This window comes from Bos indicus, chromosome 7 (genome assembly GCF_029378745.1).
Source record: "Bos indicus isolate NIAB-ARS_2022 breed Sahiwal x Tharparkar chromosome 7, NIAB-ARS_B.indTharparkar_mat_pri_1.0, whole genome shotgun sequence".
In the NCBI taxonomy this organism is placed as follows: Eukaryota; Metazoa; Chordata; class Mammalia; order Artiodactyla; family Bovidae; genus Bos; species Bos indicus.
The window spans coordinates 109,263,570-109,286,550 of NC_091766.1; the positions used below are offsets into that span (position 1 = coordinate 109,263,570).

At 40.0% G+C, this 22,981-nt stretch overlaps 1 protein-coding gene across 14 annotated transcripts in view; it reads right to left on the minus strand.

Annotated features, from left to right (window-relative positions):
• Positions 1-4,780: 4,780 nt before the first annotated feature.
• Positions 4,781-22,981, minus strand: part of TMEM232 (transmembrane protein 232) — a 263,478-nt gene continuing 245,277 nt past the window's right edge. For all 14 annotated transcript variants that reach the window (XM_019965506.2, XM_070794118.1, XM_070794124.1 and 11 more), the window contains 2 exons: positions 7,386-7,479; positions 4,781-5,421 (listed from right to left, as the gene is read on the minus strand). In XM_019965506.2, coding sequence (XP_019821065.2) covers positions 5,242-5,421; positions 7,386-7,479 — 274 coding nt within the window. In that variant the 3' untranslated portion in view covers positions 4,781-5,241. The remainder of the gene's footprint in view (positions 5,422-7,385; positions 7,480-22,981) is intronic.

A 22,981-nucleotide genomic window follows, 5' to 3' on the forward strand; every position in this document is an offset into this window, starting at 1 on the left:
ATCTGAGGTTATTGATATTTCTCCCAGCAATCTTGATTCCAGCTTGTGCTCCTCCAGCCCAGCATTTCTCACGATGTACTCTGCATAGAAGTTAAATAAGCAGGATGACAATATACAGCCTTGATGTACTCCTTTTCCTATTTGGAACCAGTCTGTTGTTCCATGTCCAGTTCTAGCTGTTGCTTCCTGACCTGCATAGTTAAATTTGTTTAAATGAAGTACTTATTGAAAGAACTAAAGGTGTGTAATAAAGATGATGTTATTCAGTCATTAAGTCATGTCTGACTCTTTGCCAACCCATGAATTGCAGGATGCCAGGCCTCCCTGTCCTTCACTACCTCCCACAGCTTGCTCAAACTCATGTCCATTGTGTCAATGATGCCATCCAACCATCTTATCCTTTGTCACCCCCTTCTCCTTCTGCTCTCAATCTTTCCTAGCACCAGACTCTTTTTTAATGAGTTGGCTCTTTGTATCAGGTGGCCAAAGTATTGGAGCTTCAGCTTCAGCATCAGCTCTTCCAATGAGTATTTGGGGTTGATTTCCTTTAGGATTGACTTGTTGGGTGTCCTTGCAGTCCAAGGGTCTCTAAAGAGTCTTCTCCAACACCACCATTCAAAGGCATCCATTCTTCAGTGCTCAGCCTTCTTTATGATCCAACTCTCACATCCATACATGACTACCAGAAAAACCATAGCTTGACTGTATGGACCTGTGTTGGCAAAGTGATGTCTCTGCTTTTTAATATGCTGTCTAGGTTTGTCATCAAGATTGCCGGGAGAAATATCAATAACCTCAGATATGCAGATGACACCACCCTTATGGCAGAAAGTGAAGAAGAACTAAAGAGCCTCTTGAAAGTGAAAGAGGAGAGTGAAAAAGTTGGCTTAAAACTCAACATTCAGAAAATTAAGATCATGGCCTCCAGTCCCATCACTTCATGGGAAATAGATGGGGAAACAGTGGAAACAGTGGCTGACTTTATTTTTCCGGGCTTCAAAATCACTGCAGGTGGTGACCACAGCCATGAAATTAAAAGATGCCTACTCCTTGGAAGGAAAGTTATGACCAACCTAGATAGCATATTGAAAAGCAGAGACATTACTTTGCCAACAAAGGTCCGTCTAGTTCAAAGGTATGGTTTTTCCAGTAGTCATGTATGGATATGAGAGTTGGACTATAAAGAAAGCTGAGCGCCAAAGAATTGATGCTTTTGAACTGTGGTGTTGGAAAAGACCCTTGAGAGTCCCTTGGACTGCAAGGAGATGCAACCAGTCCATCCTAAAGGAGATCAGTCCTGAATATTCATTGGAAGCACTAATGTTGAAGCTGAAACTCCAATACTTTGGCCACCTGATGCGAAGACCTGACTCATTGGAAAAGACCCTGATGCTGGGAAAGATTGAAGGTGGGAGAAGGGGGTGACAGAGGATGAGATGGCTGGATGGCATCACCAACTCAATGGACATGAGTTTGGGTGGACTCTGGAAGTTGGTGATGGACAGGGAGGCCTGGTGTGCTGTGGTCTATGGGGTCGCAAAGAGTTGGACATGACTGAGCGACTGGACTGAAATAGGTTTGTCATAACTTCTCTTCCAAAGACCAAGCATCTTTTAATTTCATGGCTATAGTCACCATCCGCATTGTTTTAGGAACCCAAGAAAAGAAAATATGTCACTGTTTCCAGTTCTTCCCCTTCTATTTGCCATGAAGTGATGGGACTGGATGCCATGTTGAGTTTTAAGCCAGCTGTTTTACTCGCCTCTTTCACTTTCTGTTAGAGTGGTATCATTTGCATATCTAAGGTTTTTGATATTTCTCCCAGCAATCTTTGGAGAAGGCAATGGCACCCTACTCCAGTATTCTTGCCTGGGAAATCCCATGGACATAGGAGCCTGGTTGTCTACAGTCCATGGTGTTGCAAAGAGTCAGACACAATTGAGCGACTAAGCACACAGCATCAGCAATCTTGGTAAAGAATAAATGTAGCAAAAGTTTCTTTTTAAGTAACTTACCTTAACTTAAAAGGGAAAACTAGGAGGAAAAAAAAAAAACACCAAAAAAGAGGACCTGACATGCCAAAGAGAAGCAAGGAATAATTTCATTGTTGGCCCAACTGGCTCTTGGCATTGAGTTACACACGTTTTTCCCACCATTTAGCTCATGCCCTCCGGCTCCTCTCGTCCTTCCCTCTGCTCTCTGATGCTGGAGCCGGGTGCGCTCAGGGAGGGCTCTAGGGAGTAGAAGGAGGGGCTCACCCTTGTCCTGCTCCTCCTGGCAGCCTGGATCAGTGGCCAACAGTTAGCCCAGTGTCCTTTTCACCCCTGTGGGTCCCCAGAGCTAATTCCCTGTCCCCCTCAGAGGGAGCGGCCAGAGCAGGCTGGGCTCCCCTCAGAGGGCTGAGCCCTGCCTTGTGTCCCCTCACGCTTCGAGAGTTGGTCATCCAGCCCTCTCCTCTGGTCCTCTGGCTCTGGAGCTGGTAGTAGTCTCCTATTTCTGTGTCATTTTATGTTGCCTTCACTTTCTTAGTTCTGTAACACCATTTAAAACAGTGCCTTACGTTAAATTCTCTCTGTTCAAAGTGACTAAGAGGTCTATGTCTTCCTGATTAGCTTCTGAATGATACTACTCTTTGCATGAATTAAGTTGTAAATTAATTTTTTTAGTAAATAACTGAAGCTTAATTAGGTTCAGTCATGTGCTCAGTGTTTCACAGCTGCCAGGAGGCGTTGCCAGAAGGTGAACCCAGAGCTACAAGCTCCAGTCTGTCCTCATATTCCAGGACGCAGGAGGAAAACCATGAGATGTGTGCTGCTGAATTTTAAGGAATAACTTAAGTATAAAAAATTTAGAGAATAATTTAAGAATATAGGTATTTACCTATCTATCTGGGTGATTAATCCCAATCCTTCTTATACCTTTATTTACATATTCTTAAATTTATATATTCTTCATTTATTTATGCAAGTGTATATGTATATTCTTTTTAAGTTCCTTTCCAAATTTCCACCACTGTGATAGAAAAAGGATTTTCTTAAAAGATATGAATCCATAAGGAGAGTAGGTAAAAAGCACCCTGGAATACTAAGACAACCGTGGATGTCAGAAAGCAGGAGAACAAGTGGGAAGAGATGAGCAGAACAGGAAAGAAACACCCAAGCCTGCAGTTCAGAAGGCAGGTTCGCTCTTGCTTCAGAACACAAGAGTGGCGCAGAAATTGCTGGCTCTGGGCTTCTCAAAGGTGATTGTGATAGGGCAGGATTTTATAAAATTCTTACAGGTAGCCATTGGATCTCCAGAATCCTTTCCCCACAATTTCCAGCCCAGTGACTCCATCTCTTTAGAACCCAGAGGAAAGATTAGAACTCTAAATGGCACTTAGAGCTCGGTAACGCTGAGCACAGTGCGGATAGCAGGGTCGTGGAAAACCGAGGCCTTCATCGGTAGCAGCGAGCAACCTCAGTGAGTGCGCGTGCTCAGCAGCGCAGTCGTGTCCGAGTCCTTATGACCCCGTGGACTGCAGCCCGCCAGGCTCCTCTGTCCGTGGGATTTCCCAGGCAAGAACACTGGAGTGGGCTGCCGTGCTCTCCTCCAGGGGTTCTTCCCGACGCAGGGACTGAGCCGTGTCTCGTGTACTGGCAGGCAGACTCTTTATTGCCAGTGCCGCCTGGGAAGCCCGAGAGACTTCTGGGGAGACAGCAAACGTCGGAGGAAGAGTTTCGATGGGACAGGATTCCGGGAAGAGGGCTGGCTGGCCTCCAGGGAAGGGACTGAAGAGATTTCTTCCTCACGTGAGAAAAGCAAAGCTTGATGAGAGTATTTGGAAAGGTGCCTTGGGAGATATTATTTCTAAGAACTTACATATTCTCTGTGTGAGGAGAGAAGGATGAGGAGCAACATAAGTTTGAATCCACTTTGAAGGAAATCAAAAGAGGAACACCCTTCCCCGCATCCATTTCTACCACACGTTACTGTTACCTTAAAGAATGATTTTATAAATTCACATAATGCAGGTCACAGACTTATGACCCATGTGTCAAATTTACCCCAAAGGAAAGTGATTTTTTTTTAATTGGCTGCCAACATTTTGAAATTTAGTAACTTATTTTTAAAAAGATTGAGGGCATCTTTTTTAAAGAACAGATGATCCTACAACATGTTGCAGAGTCCAGTGAGGTGGTGGCAAGTTTCTTAGATGGAGTAGATATTCTATAGTCAGTCACTAAATATGTGACCTTTCTGACCTGGAAGCCATTTGAGTTTGACATCCTGATAAAACATCTGTCTTTTGAGCATGACTAAGTCACTTGTGCAAAACTGTGGTAGGAAGAAGTGAAATGACATTTAGAAATGACTCCTGACGGGATGAATCCCTCCAGTTAGTGCTTCTAGGACCATGCAAGTCCATTCTCATAGCCTCACCTGGCAAAGTAAAATCACCATCACGCAGAAGGCTCCCGTAGTATCTCTTAGAGATTATGTTATCCTGATTGCATTCAAGCTCCCCAGGTGGCAGTAGTGGTAAAGAGCCTGCCTGACAGTGCAGGAGACATAAGAGACGTGGGTTCCATCCCTGGGTCGGGAAGATCCCCTACAGGAGGGCATGGCAACCTACTCCAGTATTCTTGCCTGGAGAATCCCATAGACAGAGGTGGCTGGCGGGCTATGGTCCATAGGGTTGCAGAGTCTGACACAAATGAAGCGACTTAATATGCATATAACACAAGCTTCTGACACGTGGTTTGACTTGGCATAGATTGACTATGAAATACAAACCCAAGCAGGAGCCTTACATGTTTTATTAGTGTTACAGTCATTATAGGAGTACTGATTGATGTTCATCCCATTTTAAGAAATAGTTCTTATTTGTGACTCATTAATAATTTGCATAATCATTATATGCAATATATGATTGTATGCAATAATCGTGTCTATCTAACTCTTCAGTGAATTTCAATACTCTGAGAATCATTATGTGTATGATCATGAGATAAGAGTCAATTAGCTCTAGCCACATTCTTGAAAACATTTAACTAGGAAAACACGTCACTCGAATGTGATCAAGTGCTAACTGTTCTTTTAGGACTAAGCTATGACTATTAAAGAACCTGCACCAGGATAAACTCCTTTCTAAGAAATAACATTTAATTAAGAACTTTTTTCCTAATCTGTAGCTTTCTTGGTCTCTTTCATGCAACGAATTCTGGCATATGGACCTCAGTTGCAGGGTCATTTTCTTTCCTAAGGAAACGTCTTAATCCTAGGAGGAAGCTCGTAAGGTTTGGTTTGCTTGTGTAGCTTCTCTTCTCTTCTCTTCATTATTTCTCTCAAGCGATTTTGCTCCTGTAACTCCTTATCTTTCCGTTCTTCAGCCTCACATATTGCGTCTTCTTCCTGCCGCATCTTTTGCTCTTCCTGCCACTGTTACAGAGAGAAGGTGTCGTTTACATATGATTTCCCATGAAAAAAGGCCTATCAGTTCACTCAGGTGTTCAGTCACCGCACTGCGGAGCAGCAGCAGCGTGCAAGGTACCTGCGTGTCTGCTCAGCAGTTCAGGATCTGTCCTGTGCCTTGCACATCAGGGACACTTGATAAAATTCAGCAGGCTCGGCAGGACACTTACCACGGCAGCTGTGTGCTTCGGTTTCTTGTCAGTTCTACGGACTCCACCTTCCCTCCCCTATTCACGTTTGTAATTTTAAGCCAAGAAATTGAGCAATTATGAAAAATTGACCAGAAAAGTATAGTCCAGAGATCTCGATTTGTATGTAGACTCAGTCATTTACTATCTTTAAACCTTGAACAATTAACTGAATCATAAAGCTACATTCTTCTTATTGGTAAATGTTTTACAGACTTGTTGTAAGGATTAAATTAACTACTGTAAGAGCATTTGTAAAGCTTGAGATATTAGTACAAAGCACTATAGTTATAGCTATTCAAAGGAAATGTATATTGATGAATACTTTTAAAAGATGTGATACTCGGAGAAACTTCGATAAACCCCTACAAGTTAGTACTACCAAACTACTATTTGATTAGGCCAGCCACAGATCAAACAATCTGGACCCTATCCATTCTCAAACATGTTTTCCAGAAAGGATGGCTTTGCCTGTCTATAGAAAAATTGATGGCAGTGAATGCTTAAGAAAAGATGATGGCTCTTAGGAGGCATTTCCTAGCCTCCTCTCTATCACTCAAAACAGTGTCCTCTGCCTCTTTAGGTCAATGTGTTTAATCACAGAGTGGTTAAAGTCTTTTGACTCTTTCAAGGGTACAGAACGATAAGGCAAAAGATTTTTATTCTGTTATTAAAACTACACTATATGTATGTGTATATATACATTGGCAACCTGCTGTCTTCTGTAGTATAGTCCAGATAATTTAATTTAAGTGAATGGTAAAATTATAGGTGCTGCAATTGATGAGCTATTAGGAATTTTTGATAATGCCTTGTACATATGATATATTTGTTTAGCATAAATGTTATTAGTGAATAAAACAGCAATACTATAGCTCTCATTTTGTAATTCTAGGATATCATTCAGTTTCCAAACCCCAATACTTGTGGCTGTTGCTACAGTGGCTTCAGTATTGACTCTGTGAATAAATAACTATTTAGTGGGATCAGTATATGAAATAATCACTTATTCTTTCTCAAAATATCACTAATAAAAGGAATGTAAAAAATCAACCAGGGAATATAAACACAATCTGAGAAATAATATACAACTGGTGATAAAATTAATTTAAGCACATTCTACATAGTATTGAATCCTTATTATATTAAAAGAAAAAACAAAATATAAGTATTCTACTTATATAAGTAACTTATAAGTATATAAGTAACTCTACTCCTAAAAAGAAGCAGTCATAAATGATTTGGCAAGAAATCACTGATTATATATAGTTCAGTAGATTAAAACCTGTTCAGTGGCCTTGCCTTGTTACTGCTTGTTTAACTGATACCAAGAACAGAATGATTAAAGTCTTTCTAATACTTCAGGAGTAAAGAATGGTCACTGAAAAAACTGAGTCAAAAGATTTTTGTTCTTTCATTAAAAATACACTACAGAAGAAATCAGTGTTCAGTGTTCAACATCAGATTCCTATCACACACTCACAAAAATCGGTACTAACTCAGGAAACAGAATAAGGCTAGTATTTTATAAATGACAGAAAGCCAAACCTTCTGTACCCCAATGAAGGCACTGAAGTATATAGACAGTACAGTGAGATATAATTCAATTTGCAAATCTCAATCAAAACGCAATCTACTTTTGAGTTCCATGATCAGTGTTTCCATCTCAGAACTACACTTTCTGATTAAAAATGCCTTTAAAGAACAAAGCTTTTCCTGCTCCTTTAAGAAAATCAAACTTACGTGATGGTCAACGATTCTTGCCAACTCTCTGTCCGCCCTGGTGAAAAAATCTGGATATGGAAACAAAGGCGCTTCTGCCACAGAAGAATATTCCCTTCAAAAGAGCACAAGAACAGATCCAACGTCAGGTACAGACACTCTTCCTCCCGGGAGACACAGATGTGCAAATCTCCATTGTTAAGCATTTTGATTCTATATTGCTAACATGGAAGACTTAATCTGTAGAGAAAATTAAATGTTAGTTTTTAGTTTCTGTAAACCATTTGGGTTATTAAAACTGACAATTTTGAGGGTAAGGTATGGCATACAGAATGAGAACAAGAAGATAATAAAAAGGCAACCGCTCCTAGGAGATATAAATACTTTAGCTAGTCAGTAGTGAATGAGATATCCACTCCAGTGTTCTTGCCTGGAGAACCCAAGGGACAGGGGAGCCTGGTGGGCTGCCGTCTCTGGGGTCACACAGAGTCGGACACGACTGAAGTGACTCAGCAGCAGCAGCAGCAGCAGCAGTGAATGAGATGCTATGAAAGGCTTCAGGAAGCCTGAAGTAGACTGTGCCCACTGGGGAGATGAAAATGCCCATCCCTATACACAGCCCCATGACCCTGAAAGTTCTGGTGGAATTCTAAGCCTAAGAATTTGATCGTAGAGCTACCAAAAAAAAAAAAGCTATAACTTCAATATTTCTTTCAAGTCTTTGTATTACTAAGGGTAGAACTGTAGTAGAGTTTAGCAACAACTCAGTGGAAGTGCTGGCAGTACAAAGCTGGGCCCTCGACTGGTGGAGATTTCACATTAAACATTCCACATCATAATTATATTATTGAATTTATTATCAAAAAACTATTGTGAGTGCAGAAATATGTTATGCAACAAAATGGTGGTAGAGAATATGGTTTGGAAGGAGAGAAAGTAGGTTTAAAGGAGAAGCTCTTAGGAAAGGGTCTACGGAGAGATATAGCTGGTGAAAATTTCCATATTCAAAACGCCTGACCAGTTTTTAAGACTATAATGTCTAGTAAGCACTTTTTCAAGTTGTTGCCTCTACCCTTTGTGGCATCCTTCTCTCCTACCTGGGTTGCTTGATGCCGCACTAGACGTTTCTCAAATCCTTCCATTTATCTTCAGCTCCACTATTATTTTCCTTATCTAAGCAATTATGTCTTACCTGGATTAAGACCTCCTTGTTTATAATCTCTACATCCACCATGCCTTACTCTTTTTATTCTTGTCTCTATAAAGTAGCCAGAATTTTTTTTTCCAAAATACAAAATGGATCACGTCAATCCCTGACTTCAAACTCTTCAGTAAATCCCCAGTAGCTTTAGAACGAAGATTACATCTCTTGGGACTTCCTGGTGGTCCAGTGGCTAAGACTCGATGCCCCCAATGCAGGGGACCCGGGCTCAATCCCTGGTTGCGGAACTAGATCCCACATACCGCAACTAAAAATAAGATCCTGCATGCTGCAACGAAGACCTGGCACAGCAAAATAAAACTAATTTTATATTTTTTAAAGATTGTATTTCTTGTTGAAGAAGGCTGAAGCAGACTGTGCGTTTGTTTCAGTGGCTTGCATGGCTTCTCCAGACTTACTTCTCTCCCTTCTTGGCCGAGGTCCATGTGTTCCTAACACATGGGCTTTCTTTCAGTTGCTGCAATGTGCTCTGCTCCACCCGACTACTGTTCGCTTGTACATGCTGTCGCCCCTTTCTGCAAAGTCCTTTCCCTCCTCTTCCTCTCTGCTGCAGTGCTCAGTTCAGTTCAGTCGCTCAGTTGTGTCCGACTCTTTGTGACCCCATGGACTGCAGCACACCAAGCTTCCCTGTCCATCACCAACTCCCAGAGTCCACCCAAACCCATGTCCATTGAGTCAGTGATGCCATCCAACCATCTCATCCTCTGTTGTCCCCTTCTCCTCCTGCCCTCAATCTTTCCCAGCATCAGGGTCTTTTCCAGTGAGTCAGGTCTTCACATCAGGTGGCCAAAGTATTGGAGTTTCAGCTTCAGCATCAGTCCTTCCAAGGAACACTCAGGACTGATCTCCTTTAGCATGCACTGGTTGGATCTCCTTGCAGTCCAAGGGACTCTCAACAGTCTTCTCCAACACCACAGTTCAAAAGCATCAATTCTTCAGCGCTCAGCTTTCTTTATGGTCCAACTTTCACATCCATACATGACCACTGGAAAAACCATAGCCTTGACTAGACAGACCTTTGTTGGCAAAGTAATGTCTCTTCTTTTTAATATGCTGTCTAGGTTGGTCATAATTTTCCTTCCAAGGAGTAAGCATCTTTTAATTTCATGGCTGCAGTCACCATCTGCCATGATTTTGGAGCTCCAAAAAATAAAGTCTGCCCCTATTTCTCCATCTATTTGCCATGAAGAGATGGGACCAAATGTCATGATCTTAGTTTTCTGAATGTAGAGCTTTAAGCCAACTCTTTCATTCTCCTCTTTCACTTTCATCAAGAGGCTCTTTAGTTCTTCTTCACCTTCTGCCATAAGGGTGGTGTCATCTGCATATTTGAGGTTATTGATATTTCTCCCGGCAATCTTGATTCCAGCTTGTGCTTCATCCAGCCCAGTGTTTCTCATGATGTACTCTGCATATAAGTTAAATAAGCAGGGTGACAGTATACAGCCTTGACATACTTCTTTGCCTATTTGGAACCAGTCTGTTGTTCCATGTCCAGTTCCAACTGTTGCTTCCTGACCTGCATATAGGTTTCTCAAGAGGCACATCAGATGGTCTGATATTCCCATCTCTTTCAGAATTTTCCACAGTTTATAGTGATCCACACAGTCAAAGGCTTTGGCGTAGTCAATAAAACAGAAATAGATGTTTTTCTGGAACTCTCTTGCTTTTTCCACGATCCAGCAGATGTTGGCAATTTGACCTCTGGATCCTCTGCCTTTTCTAAATCCAGCTTGAACATCTGGAAGTTCACAGTTCATGTATTGCTGAAGCCAACTTGGAGAATTTTGAGCATTACTTTACCAGCATGTGAGATGAGTGCATTAACTAGCTGCAGTGCTAGTTAATGCTTACTTATCCTTCATCTTCTCAGTTCAAGCCCAGTAACCACAGCTGTCAATCCACCATGGGCCTCTCCTTCATCATACTGATCTCAGTTGTAACTTCACATTTATCTGTGTGCCTCTATGAGTTTTATTTTCTTGACTAAATATGAGCTGCATGATTGTGGACACTATTGCTTGCTAATCATTGTCTCCACAGTGCCCAACCCAGGCCATAAAGATGAGTCTACCACACAACACTCTATGTTGGCAGAACAGTGCCCAGTACAGCGAGAAGATGGCAATCTCAGGAGGTAAGGCATCAGAGTAGAGCTAATAACAGGGATTCATAGGAAGACAACTAATGTGACAGGTGACCAGGGAAAATATATGGAAACCTCTCCAAACTCATAAGATTCACAAGTATTGTGGAGCAGAAGAGCAGAGAGCTTCGCACTTCCTGTAGGATAGAGGTCCTCATCATTCTATTGAAATATTAAAGGAAAATGTGATTCTAGAATACTGGTGAGTTAGAGGGAACCTGGGGGCTGAGACCTGGGTTAACTATATATATCCAGTAAAATCTGGGCACTTCAGATATTCAAAGAATTGTGGTAAATGCTGTGAAGACATAAATGAGACAAAACTTTTTAAATCGTTAAATGTACTCAAGTAAGTTGCCTCAAATTCCTTCTTGGATTATAACAGTTTAAAGAGATGCATAACAATATAGGCAATGTTAGAAAGTCTTTAAAATGGGAAGATTAGATGAATAGGCTTGTGCATCTGTGGTTTCTAGTTACCTCAGTTGAATAGTTTGTACTGGAAAAGAAAAATGCATAAAAAACTATAATACAGCATGAGACAATACAATGCAAGTCAACATGAGAGATAAGAGAGATAAATATTCAATGATATAAACAGAAGAATCCAGTAAAATTGTTAAGAAACAGGTTCTGCACTCAGATCTCTAGGCAAATTTTCATCTTGCCACTTAGTATTATTTAATCACTGTTCCTCAGTGTCTCCATTTTTAACATAAAAAAATAGTGCCTTCTTTTTATGTATTATTAAGATTAAAATGGAATAATGCATAAAGCACCTATGACAGAGCAAATACTAAATATGTTTTGGCTATACCATTCTCTGGTAATGTCATTATCAGAAAAATTGAGGGGGCTAAGCCATGGTTTTTCAATGATACTGAAAGAGAAGAGAATAAAATAAGAGAAAAAGTAATGGAAGGTAAAACAATTAGTTCACTTCAGTTCAATCTCTCAGTTGTGTCCAACTCTTTGTGACTGCATGGACTGCAGCATGCCAGGCCTCCCTGTCCATCACCAACTCCTGGAGTTTACTCAAACTCATGTTCATTGAGTCAGTGATGCCATCCAGCCATCTCATCCTCTGTCGTTCCCTTCTCCTTCCACCTTCAATCTTTCCCAGCATCAGGGTCTTTTCAAATGAGTCAGCTCTTTGCATCAGGTGGCCAAAGCACTGGAGCTTCAGCTTCAGCATCAGTCCTTTCAAAGAATATTCAGAACTGATTTCCTTTATGACTGACAGGTTTTATCTCCTTGCAGTCCAAGGGACTCTCAAGAGACTTACCAACACCACAGTTCAAAAGCATCAATTCTTTGGTGCTCAGCTTTCTTTATGGTTCAACTCTCACGTCCATACATGACTACTAGAAAAACCATAGCCTTGACTACACAGACCTTTGTTAGCAAAGCAATGTCTCTGCTTTTTAATATGCTGTCTAGGTTGGACATAGCTTTTCTTCCAAGGAGCAAGCATCTTTTAGTTTCAAGGCTTCAGTCACCATCTGCAGTGGTTTTGGAACACCCCATAATAAAGTTTCTCACTGTTTCCATTGTTTCCCCATCTATTTGCCATGAAGTGATGGGACCAGGTGCCATGATCTTCATTTTTTGAATGTTGAGTTTTAAGCCAACTTTTTCACTCTCCTCTTTCACTTTCATCAAGAGGCTCTTTAATTCCTTTTCACTTTCTGCCATAAGGGTGGTGTCCTCTGCATATCTGAGGTTATTGATCTATCTCCTGGCAATCTTGATTCCAGCTTGTGCTACATCTAGCCCAGCATTTCACATAATGTACTCTGCATATAAGTTAAATAAGCAGGGTGACAATATACAGCTTTGAAGTACTCCTTTCCTATTTGGAACCAGTCCATTGTTCCATGTCCAGTTCTAGCTGTTGCTTCTTGGCCTGCATATAGGTTTATAGATGCAGGTCAGGTGGTCTGGTATTCCCATCTCTTCCAGAATTTCCCACAGTTTGTTGTGATCCACACAGTCAAATGTTTGGCATAGTCAGTGAAGCAGAAGCAGATGTTTTTCTGGAACTCTCTTGCTTTTTTTCCATGATCCGACAGACATCGGCAATTTGATCTCTGATTCCCCTGCCTTTTCTAAAACCAGGTTGAACATCTGGAAGTTCACGGTTCATGTACTGCTGAAGCCTGGCTTAGAGAATTTTGAGCATTACTTTACTAGCGTGTGAGATGAGTGCAATTGTATGGTGGTTTGAACATTCTTTGGCATTGCCTTTCTTTGGGATTCGAATGAAAACTGACCTTTTCCAGTCCTGTGGCCACTGCTGAGTTTTCCAATTTGCTGGCATATTGAGTGCAGCACTTTCACAGCATCATCTTTCAGGATTTGGAATAGCTCAACTGGAATTCCATCATCTCCACTAGCTTTGTTCGTAGTGATGCTTCCTCAGGCCCACTTGACTTCACATTCCAGGATGTCTGGCTCTAGGTGAGTGATCACACCATTGTGATTATCTGGGTGATGAAGATCACTTTTGTATAGTTCTTCTGTATATTCCTGCTACCTCTTAATATCTTCTGCTTCTGTTAGATTCAGAATGCTTCTGTCCTTTATTGTGCTCATCTTTGCATGAAATGTTTCCTTGGTATTCTAATTTTCTTTAAGATTATACAGTGGAAGTGACAAATAGATCCAAGTGATTAGATCTTGTGGACAGAGTGCCTGAAGAACTATGGACGGAAGTTCATAACATTGTACCGGCGGCTGTGATCAAAACCATCCCCAAGAAAAAGAATGCAAAATGGTGAAATGGTTGTCTGAGGAAGCCTTAGAAATAGCTGGGAAAAGAAGAAAAGTTAAAGCCAAAGGAGAAAAGGAAAGATATATCCATGTGAATGCAGAGTTCCAAAGAGTAGCAAGGAAAGATAAGAAAGCCTTCCACAGTGATCAATGCAACAAAATACAGGAAAACAATAGAATGGGAAAGACTAGAGGTCTCTTCAAGAAAATTAGAGATACCAAGGGAACATTTCATGCAAAGATGGGCTCAATAAAGGACAGAAAACAATTAAGATGAGGCTTAAATGAGATGCACACTTCAAATGTTTGGAATTTAATGGGAAGTACTGAAAACCCTATCTGGAAAGATGATGTCCTGAAATCCTAAGCTTGTCAAAACAAAGTGGAGTAAATTGGCAGTCTTAAAATTGGCATTTTCTCTGGTATACTTCATGACATCTGGTCCCATCACTTCATGGCAAATAGATGGGGAAACAATGGAAACAGTGACAGACTTTATTATTTTGGACTCCAAGATCACTGCAGATGATGACTGCAGCCATGAAATAAAAGACATTTGCTCCTTGGAAGTAAAGTTATGACCAACCTAGATATCATATTAAAAAGCAGAGACATTACTTTGTCAACAGAGGTCCATCTAGTCAAAGCTTTTGTTTTTCCAGTGGTCATATATGGAAGTGAGAGTTGGACTATAAAGAAAGCTGAGCACCGAAGAACTGATGCTTGTGTGATGTTGGCGAAGACTCTTGAGAGTCTCTTGGACATCAAGGAGATCCAACCAGTCCATCCTAAAGGAAATCAGTCCTGAATATTCATTGGAAGGACTGATGCTGTAGCTGAAACTCCAATACTTTGGCCACCTGATGTGAAGAACTGACTCATTTGAAAAGAGCCTGATGCTGGGAAAGACTGAGGGCAGGAGGAGAAGGGGATGACAGAGCATGAGATGGTTGGATAGCATCACTGACTCATAGGACTTGAGTTTGAGTAAACTCCAGGAGTTGGTGATGAACAGGGAGGCCTGGCATGCTGCGGTCCATGGGGTCCCAAAGAGTCGGACATGACTGAGTGACTGAACTGAACTGAACTGGTATACTTTATTTTCATTTTGATGTTCAGCCTGGATAATGATCTTCAAAAAAGGCATGGATATATGACCTTTCACTGATTCAAAACTTGTCCCAGTAATTCTATATTTTTTCTTTTTGGAAGTTGAAGGTTTCATTATTTGATTACTAGAATACTCTTTAACCCGTTCCTTCCTCAAAGACTTCCTCGGTTCCACTGCAGTTTCTTCTTTCTCTTTCAGCTTTATTGAGATATAACTGACATATAACATTGTATAAATTTAAGTTGTACCAGATAATTTAAGACAAATTATATTACAAAATGATTACCAAAATAAGGTTAATTAACACCTCCATTATTTCACATACCGAACTCTTTTGTATGTGGGTAATGAGAACATTTAAGATCTACTCTCTTGGCAAGGTTCAAGTATTTAATACAATATTGTTAACTACAGTCACCAATGTGCACCTTAGAGGCTCAGGACGGGGGCATGTTAAAATTGGACGTTTGTACCTTTGATTAACACGTCCCATCTCTCCCTTCCCCAACCCTCAACAAGCTCCTCTGTTTCTGTGAGTTCTGCTTTTAAGAGTACACATATAAATGGAGTGATACAGTGCTTGTCTTCCTCTGTCTGACTTATTTGACTAGGCGTAATATTCTCTAGGTCTATAAACCCTGCTGCAGATGGTAATATTTTATTTATTATTATTATTATTATTATTATTTTATTTATTTTTATGGCTGAGTGCTATTCTGTTATCCATTATTTTGCTGAAGTTCAGTTAGGTTGTTTTCATGTCTTGGCTATTGTAAGCGATACTGCAATAACCACGGGAGTGCAGATATCTTTTCAAGATGTTTATTTTGTTTCCTATGGATATATACCCAGAATTCGAACTGCTATTTACATGTTAGCTCTATTTTTCATTTTTGCAGACCCTCCATACTGCATTCCATAGTGGCTTCACCAATTTCCATTTCTACCAACAGTGCACAAAGGTTCCCCTTTCTTGACATCATTGCCAACACTTCTCTCTTTTGCTTTTTGATAATAACCATTCTAACAGGAGTGAGGTGATGGCTTATTGTGCTGATTATATGCATTTCCCTGATGATTAGCAATATTGAGCACTTTTTGTACCTGTCAGCTGTTGTATATCTTTGAAATTATGTCTATTCCAGCCCTTCACCATTTTATAATTTGATTATTTGAATCTTTGCTGTTGACATGTAAGAATTCCTTATGTATTTTGAACATTAACTCCTTATCACACAGACGGTTTGGGAATATTTAACCCTGTTCCGTAGGCTGCCTTTTCATATCTGTCTCTTTGCTGTGGAGAAGCTTTTTAGTTTCATGTACTCCTGCTTGTCGATTTTAGTGTCAACTTCATAAAATCATTGCTAAGACCAATGTCAAGATGCCTTTCCCTTATGCTTTCCTCTAGGAATTTTATAGTTTCAGTTCTTACATCTAAGACTTAAGTCCATTTCAGGTTAACTTTTTGTGAGTGGTATGAGATAGGAGAACAGACTGCATTCTTTTACAAGTGAATGTTCAGTTTTCCTAGCACCAATCATTGAAGACACTGTCTGCTCCCCAGTGAGTGTTCCTGGCTCCCTTGTCAAGCATCAGTCACCCACATACACATGAATCTGTTTCTGGCTCTTCACTCTGCTCCACTGGTCTGTGTGTCTGTTTTATGCCATCACCATGCTGTTTTGATTACTCTGATTACTGCCTGTTAGTTGCTCAGTCGTATCTGACTCTTTCCAACCCAACTGACTGTTGCCCACAAGGCTCTTCTGTCCATGGAATTCTCCAAGTGAGAATACTTGAGTGGGTTGTCATTTCCTTCTCCAGGGGAACTTCCCAACCCAGGGATTGAATCCAGGTCTCCTACATTATAGGCAGATTCTTTACTGTGTGAGCCACCAGGGAAGCTTGATTACTACAGCTTGATTATACATTTTGATATTGGGAATGTGATGCCTGCAGTTTCTTTCTTTCTTGGGACTGCTTGAACTAATTGAGGTCTTTTGGGGTTTTATACAAATTTTAGAATTGTTTTTTCTATTTATGTGAAAAATGTCATTGAAATTTTGATAGGGATTGCACTGAATGTATAGATCACGTTAGCTTGTGGGAACACTTTAACAATATTAAAATCTTCTGATTTATGAGCATAGAATATCTTTCAGTTTATTTGTATATCCAATTTCTTTCATCACTAAATTCAAGTGATGACAGCACGGAACTGTCATCTCCTTAGTTAAATTTATTCCTAAGTATTTTATTCTTTTTGACAGTATTATTAAAAGATTGCTTGCTTTATTTCTTTTAAGTTAGATCATTGTCAGTGTCTAGAAAAGCAGCTGATTTTTATATGTTGATTTTTTTTTTTAATCCTGCAACTGTACTGAATTCATTTAACAGTTTTAACTTGGTGGGCTCTTTTGAGTTCTCTGTATGTAAAATCACATCATTTGCAAAACCATTAAAGTCTTTCTACTACTTGCTATCACTAGGAATTTCAGTACTATGTTAAGTATGAACAGTGAGGGGGGCAACTTTCTCTTATTTCTAATATCAAAGAGAAAACTTTCAGCTTTTCACCACTGAGTAAAATGTTAGCTGTGGGCATATTATTTATGTCTTTTGTTATGCTGAAGCATGTCCCTTCCATACCTAATTTGTTGAGCGTTTCTAATCATGAAGATGTAATATAATCACATCTACTGAAATAATATGGTTTTCATCTTTCATTCTATTAACATGGTGTATCACAGTTATTGATTTATATATTTTGAACCACACTTGCATTCAAGGGGTAAATCCCACATGATCATGGTGTGTGATCCTTCTAAAGTATCCATTTTTTGAAAATTTGTATTTTTAAATTAAAAAATTTATTGATATATTTGATGCACAATATTATATAATAGGTTATAATAGATTTATAATTTTAAAGGTTATACTCCATTTATAAATATTGATATTTCATTTATTAGATAATATATCCTTGCTACTTATTTTATACAAATTAGTTTATACCTCTTTATCCCCTATTCCTGTCCTGCTCCTCCCCTTCTTATGGTAATGACTAGTTCATTCTCTGTATCTGTAACTCTCTTTCTGTTTTGTTATATACACTAGTTTATTGTATTTTTTAGATTCCACATATAAGTGATATCGTAAAGTATTTGTCTTCCTCTGTCTGACTTGTTTCACTTAGGATAAGATCCTCCAAGTCAATCCATATTGCAAATGGAAAAGTTTCATTCTTTTTATGGCTGAGTAGTGTTCCATTGTACATCTATACCACACTTTCTTTATCCATTCACCTGTTAATGAACATTTACTTTGCTTCCATATCCTGGCAATTGTAAATAACACTGCAACGAACATTGGGGTGCACGTTTTTTAATTAGTGCTTTTTCTTGTTTGGATATGTACCTGGGAGTGGAACTGCTAGGGCATACGGGAGTTCCATTTTCAATTTTTTGAGAAATTTCCAGAGTTTTCCACAGTGGCTGCACCAGTTTACATCCTCAACAAAGGTGACAGCACTGTATGAGGGCCCTTTCCCCACACGCCTGCTCACACTTGTTATGTGACAGCACTGTATGAGGGCCCTTTCCCCACACGCCTGCTCACACTTGTTATGTGACAGCACTGTATGAGGGCCCTTTCCCCACACGCCTGCTCACACTTGTTATGTGACAGCACTGTATGAGGGCCCTTTCCCCACACGCCTGCTCACACTTGTTATGTGACAGCACTGTATGAGGGCCCTTTCCCCACACGCCTGCTCACACTTGTTATGTGACAGCACTGTATGAGGGCCCTTTCCCCACACGCCTGCTCACACTTGTTATGTGACAGCACTGTATGAGGGCCCTTTCCCCACACGCCTGCTCACACTTGTTATGTGACAGCACTGTATGAGGGCCCTTTCCCCACACGCCTGCTCACACTTGTTATGTGACAGCACTGTATGAGGGCCCTTTCCCCACACGCCTGCTCACACTTGTTATGTGACAGCACTGTATGAGGGCCCTTTCCCCACATGCCTGCTCACACTTGTTATGTGACAGCACTGTATGAGGGCCCTTTCCCCACACGCCTGCTCACACTTGTTATGTGACAGCACTGTATGAGGGCCCTTTCCCCACACGCCTGCTCACACTTGTTATGTGACAGCACTGTATGAGGGCCCTTTCCCCACACGCCTGCTCACACTTGTTATGTGACAGCTCTGTATGAGGGCCCTTTCCCCACATGCCTGCTCACACTTGTTATGTGTGTTCTTTTTGGAGAAAGCCATTCTGGCAAGGCTGAGGTGATATCTCATTGTCATTTCAATTTGCATTTTCCATATGATAAGTGATGTTCATCATCTTTTCATCTGCCTGTTGGTCATCTGCGTGTCCTATTTGTAAAAAACATCTACTCAGATCTTCTGCCCTTTTTAGAAACAGAGCTGTTTATTGTTTTTGATGTTGAGTTGCATGAGCTGTTTATAGATTCTGCATGTTAACCTGTTATTGGTCATACCATTTACAGATATTTTTCCCCATTTAGCAGGGGTTTTTTGTTTTGTTTTGTTGATGGTTGCCTTTTTTTGTGCAACAGCTATTAAATAGGTCATAGTTGTTTGTTTCTTTTACTATAGCAGAAAGAGCCTCCCAGAATGTCAAAACAGGTTAGCCTATGTATTGCCCTAGGAGTTTTTGGTCTTACATTTAGAACTTCAATTTTTACACTTAGGTGTTTAATCCATTTCGAGTTTATTTTTGTATGTAGTGTTAGAGAATGTCCTGCTGTCTTTCTTTTACATGTAGCTGTCCATCTATCCCAGCACTACTTTTTTTTTTTTTTTTTTTTTTAATTTCAAGGGGAAAAGCGCCAGGCGCGCTGCCCTCCCTGGGAAACCCACTGTCGCCTACTCCCAGCCGGCCACGATCACCAGCACAAAATGGCGACGATGAGAAAGGACCCAGCACTACTTTTTAAAGATACTTTATTGTATACCAATGCTCCTTGTTATAGATTAATCTACTATAAGTGTGTAAACATTTCTGGATTCTCTTCTGTTCCATTCAGCTGTGTGTCTGTTTTGGGGCCAGTACCATACTGATTTTCTTATGAGGCAAAGCTTCTTCTTTTCTCAAGATTGTTTTACCTTTGGGGTCTTTTGTGTTTCTGTATACATTTTAAAATTATTTGTTCTAGTTATGTGAAAAATGCCCTTAGTATTTTGATAGGGATTGCCCTGAATCTGTGGACTGCCTTGGGTAATTTGGCCATTGTAACAAGTTTCTTACAATCCAAGAACACGGTTTATCTTTCCATCGCTTTATGCTGTCTTCAGTTTCTATCATCGCCTTAAACAGTTTTCTGGCTATAGGTCTTTTACCTCGTTAGGTAGGTTTCCGTCTTGGTATTTTATTACTCTGATGCAATGGTAAATGGGATGGTTTCCTTAATTTCTCTGATGGTTGTTAGTGTATAGCAATGCATCATATTTCTGTGTATTAATTTTGTATTCTGCATCGTTTATCAAATTCACTGACGAGCTGTGGTGACTTCAGAATTTTCGATGTGTAGTATCATGTCATCTGCAAAGTGATGGTTTCACTTTCAAATGTGGATTCCAATGTGGATTCCTTCTGTATCCTTTTTCCCTCCGGTTACTGTGGCTAGGGCTTATCTTTTGTGTATCTACTGAAGGTTTTTGCTTTGTGGTTACCATGGGACTTGCATAAAGCATATCATTACTATAATAATCTATTATAATAATCTATAATATCTATTATTATTATAATAACCTTACCTCAATTGCATACAAAAATTGGCTCTTAAATAGAACTGTCCATTAATACTCCAGGAGCATTTTTCCCCAATTCCATTTTAATCCATTCTTAGGAAACATAAATCATTTTTTTAGGAAACATGGATCATTCTGGAAACTGAATGTATCATGTCCTCAGAGATACATTTAAACATAATTTTCATACTCACAACCCAACTTCGTCATATTAAATCTATCATACATCTTTAAAGCAGGAGGTTTAAAAGTAGTTTTCTGGGCACATGAATGAAAAAAATTTAACTCAATGTTAATTTTTCATTTTGGAAGAGTGATTGTTTCAAGTAGCAAATTGCATCTGAGTATGCTTGCACCATTATTTTTATTTTCTTTCACTATAATTACCTTGCCCAAATAACAGAGCCTCAAGATCACAGCTTCCTAGAAGGGACAGGATTTAAAGCACAGATATTTACAAGAAAGTTTTCCAAAATTAAAAGAAAAAAAAAACAACTAACATCAAATAAATCTCCTTGGCTACTTTTAAAAAGTAGGTTAGTAAAGAAAGAGTTTGTTTTCAACTTGACTATAACCATTACTTGGGCCCACATTAAAAATATTTGGAACCTATTGAATTGCTATTGCTTTGTAGTTCCTGAATTTTAAAATACCCCATGGATATTGTCTGCTCAGTGAGAGTTAAAAAATTGTTCTGCTCTCACCCATCCAACACCTTCATCCTGGGTAGTGATCCTGTTTCTTCCAGGCATGAAGAACTGCCAGTCAGTGAAGGCTCCAGGGTCTAGGCTTCTGCCATTCCCAGTGATATCGTCTGTCTCAGACATCAGACTCTACCGTTTCAGTCTCACTTTCCCTCGTCAGCCAGACTATTGATCTAGTGGGTCCCCTACACACTGCACGCTGGGAAGTTTTAGGTGTCACTTTCACACTGAACAGAGATTACAGTGCGACTGAGGAGCTCAAAGTCATGGATTGTTCACTTCTTTTCAGTCCATTGAGTGAAAACGGACGTGTACACTAAAACAGTTCTTCCTGCATTTCCAGATACAGTATTTGGTAGGATATTGAGCCATGGATGGCCCACTGGTACCCCAGCGTTGTGGAACCATCTTCTATTTCAACTTGTCTACAATCTCCTAAATATTTGGTAGGATACTGAGCCACGGATGGCCCACTTGTACCCCAGCGTTGTGGAACCATCTTCTATTTCAACTTGTCTACAATCTCCTACATCAATTTAGTCACTAGAGCCTGGAGTCTGGTCATTAATCTAGTTTTAAACACTTAATCTGTGTGGTTATCACAACAGGATTGTGATGTGATTGAAAGTTGCCGAAAGACATAGCAAAACAAGATTAAAATTCTTTAAGGACAGCTTATGGAAACTTATTGAGTTGATTTCACAAGAAGCAGGGGAAAGCACAACATGCCCCAAGGCAGAGGGAGATTCCAGAAAACTTTAAAACCAATCTGGAAGGATGAGTATGAGTTAGTGTAGTGTGATTTAGAATAAAGTTTCCTAAAACTTAACTGAGTCTCAAAGAGCCCTTTCAGGGACATAGGTTGGATGGAGAATAAGTGAGGACTTCAGTTTTGAACATGTTACATTTAAGTGTCTTCTTACACCAGCTGGAACCTGGTATGCTCCCATCACAGTCATCCTAGGAATACTCCTGACCACTGGTCTCTGTTAGGGCCAGTGTTTTCTGAATTCATTGTTGTCTGTTTCTTACCCTTGATTTATCCCTTTATTTGGGAGGAGACTCTTAAGAAGATGATGATTAAAAGGTAATATGAAAATGCATTTATTCTACCCTTATATTTAATAATGTAACCTCATGGACTGTAGCCTGCCAAGCTCCTCTGTCCAGGAAATTCTTGCCAGAATACTGGAGTGGGTAGCCTTTCCCTTCTCCAGGGGATCTTCCCAACCCAGGGATCGAACCCAGGTCTCCCGCATTGCAGGCAGATTCTTTAACATCTGAGCCACCAGGGAAGCCCATATATTTAATAAGTTGAGGCAGGGATAAATTCATGTCATTTGTTATTTGAACTCTACCCAAACTAAATAACAGCATGCAGTTAGATAAAGTTTTATATGAAATCTTATCTGTTTCCAAACATTATAAACCAAATATATTTAAATACCAACAGATACTTATCATTCTAGAGTAGGTATCGTTGTCCCTCAGTGCACTGGGGGAACTGCTCTGCTGCCTTCTAGGTTCTGAGGCTGGCTTTCATGGCATCTGATGCCATCCAGATTCCCAGGCATTTGTGTAGACTGTTTATTCTTTCTGAAACTGTATGATGTATTTATTGCCAATTTTCTCAATAGACAAATGCTGAAATCAGAACTAACAAAACAAATGTTTACTTCTTGCTTCCATAAACTCTGATATAATTCATTAGGAATTCTCCATCTGGTGACCTGGGAACTCAGGGTCTTTCCGTCGTGTAATGCCACCATTTCAATACGTGGCTTTCAAGTTCACTTTGACAGAGACAGACTTGAGAGGAAAGACGCTAGTTTTTAACTGCTTTGGCAATTAAATTAAATCGTGTCACT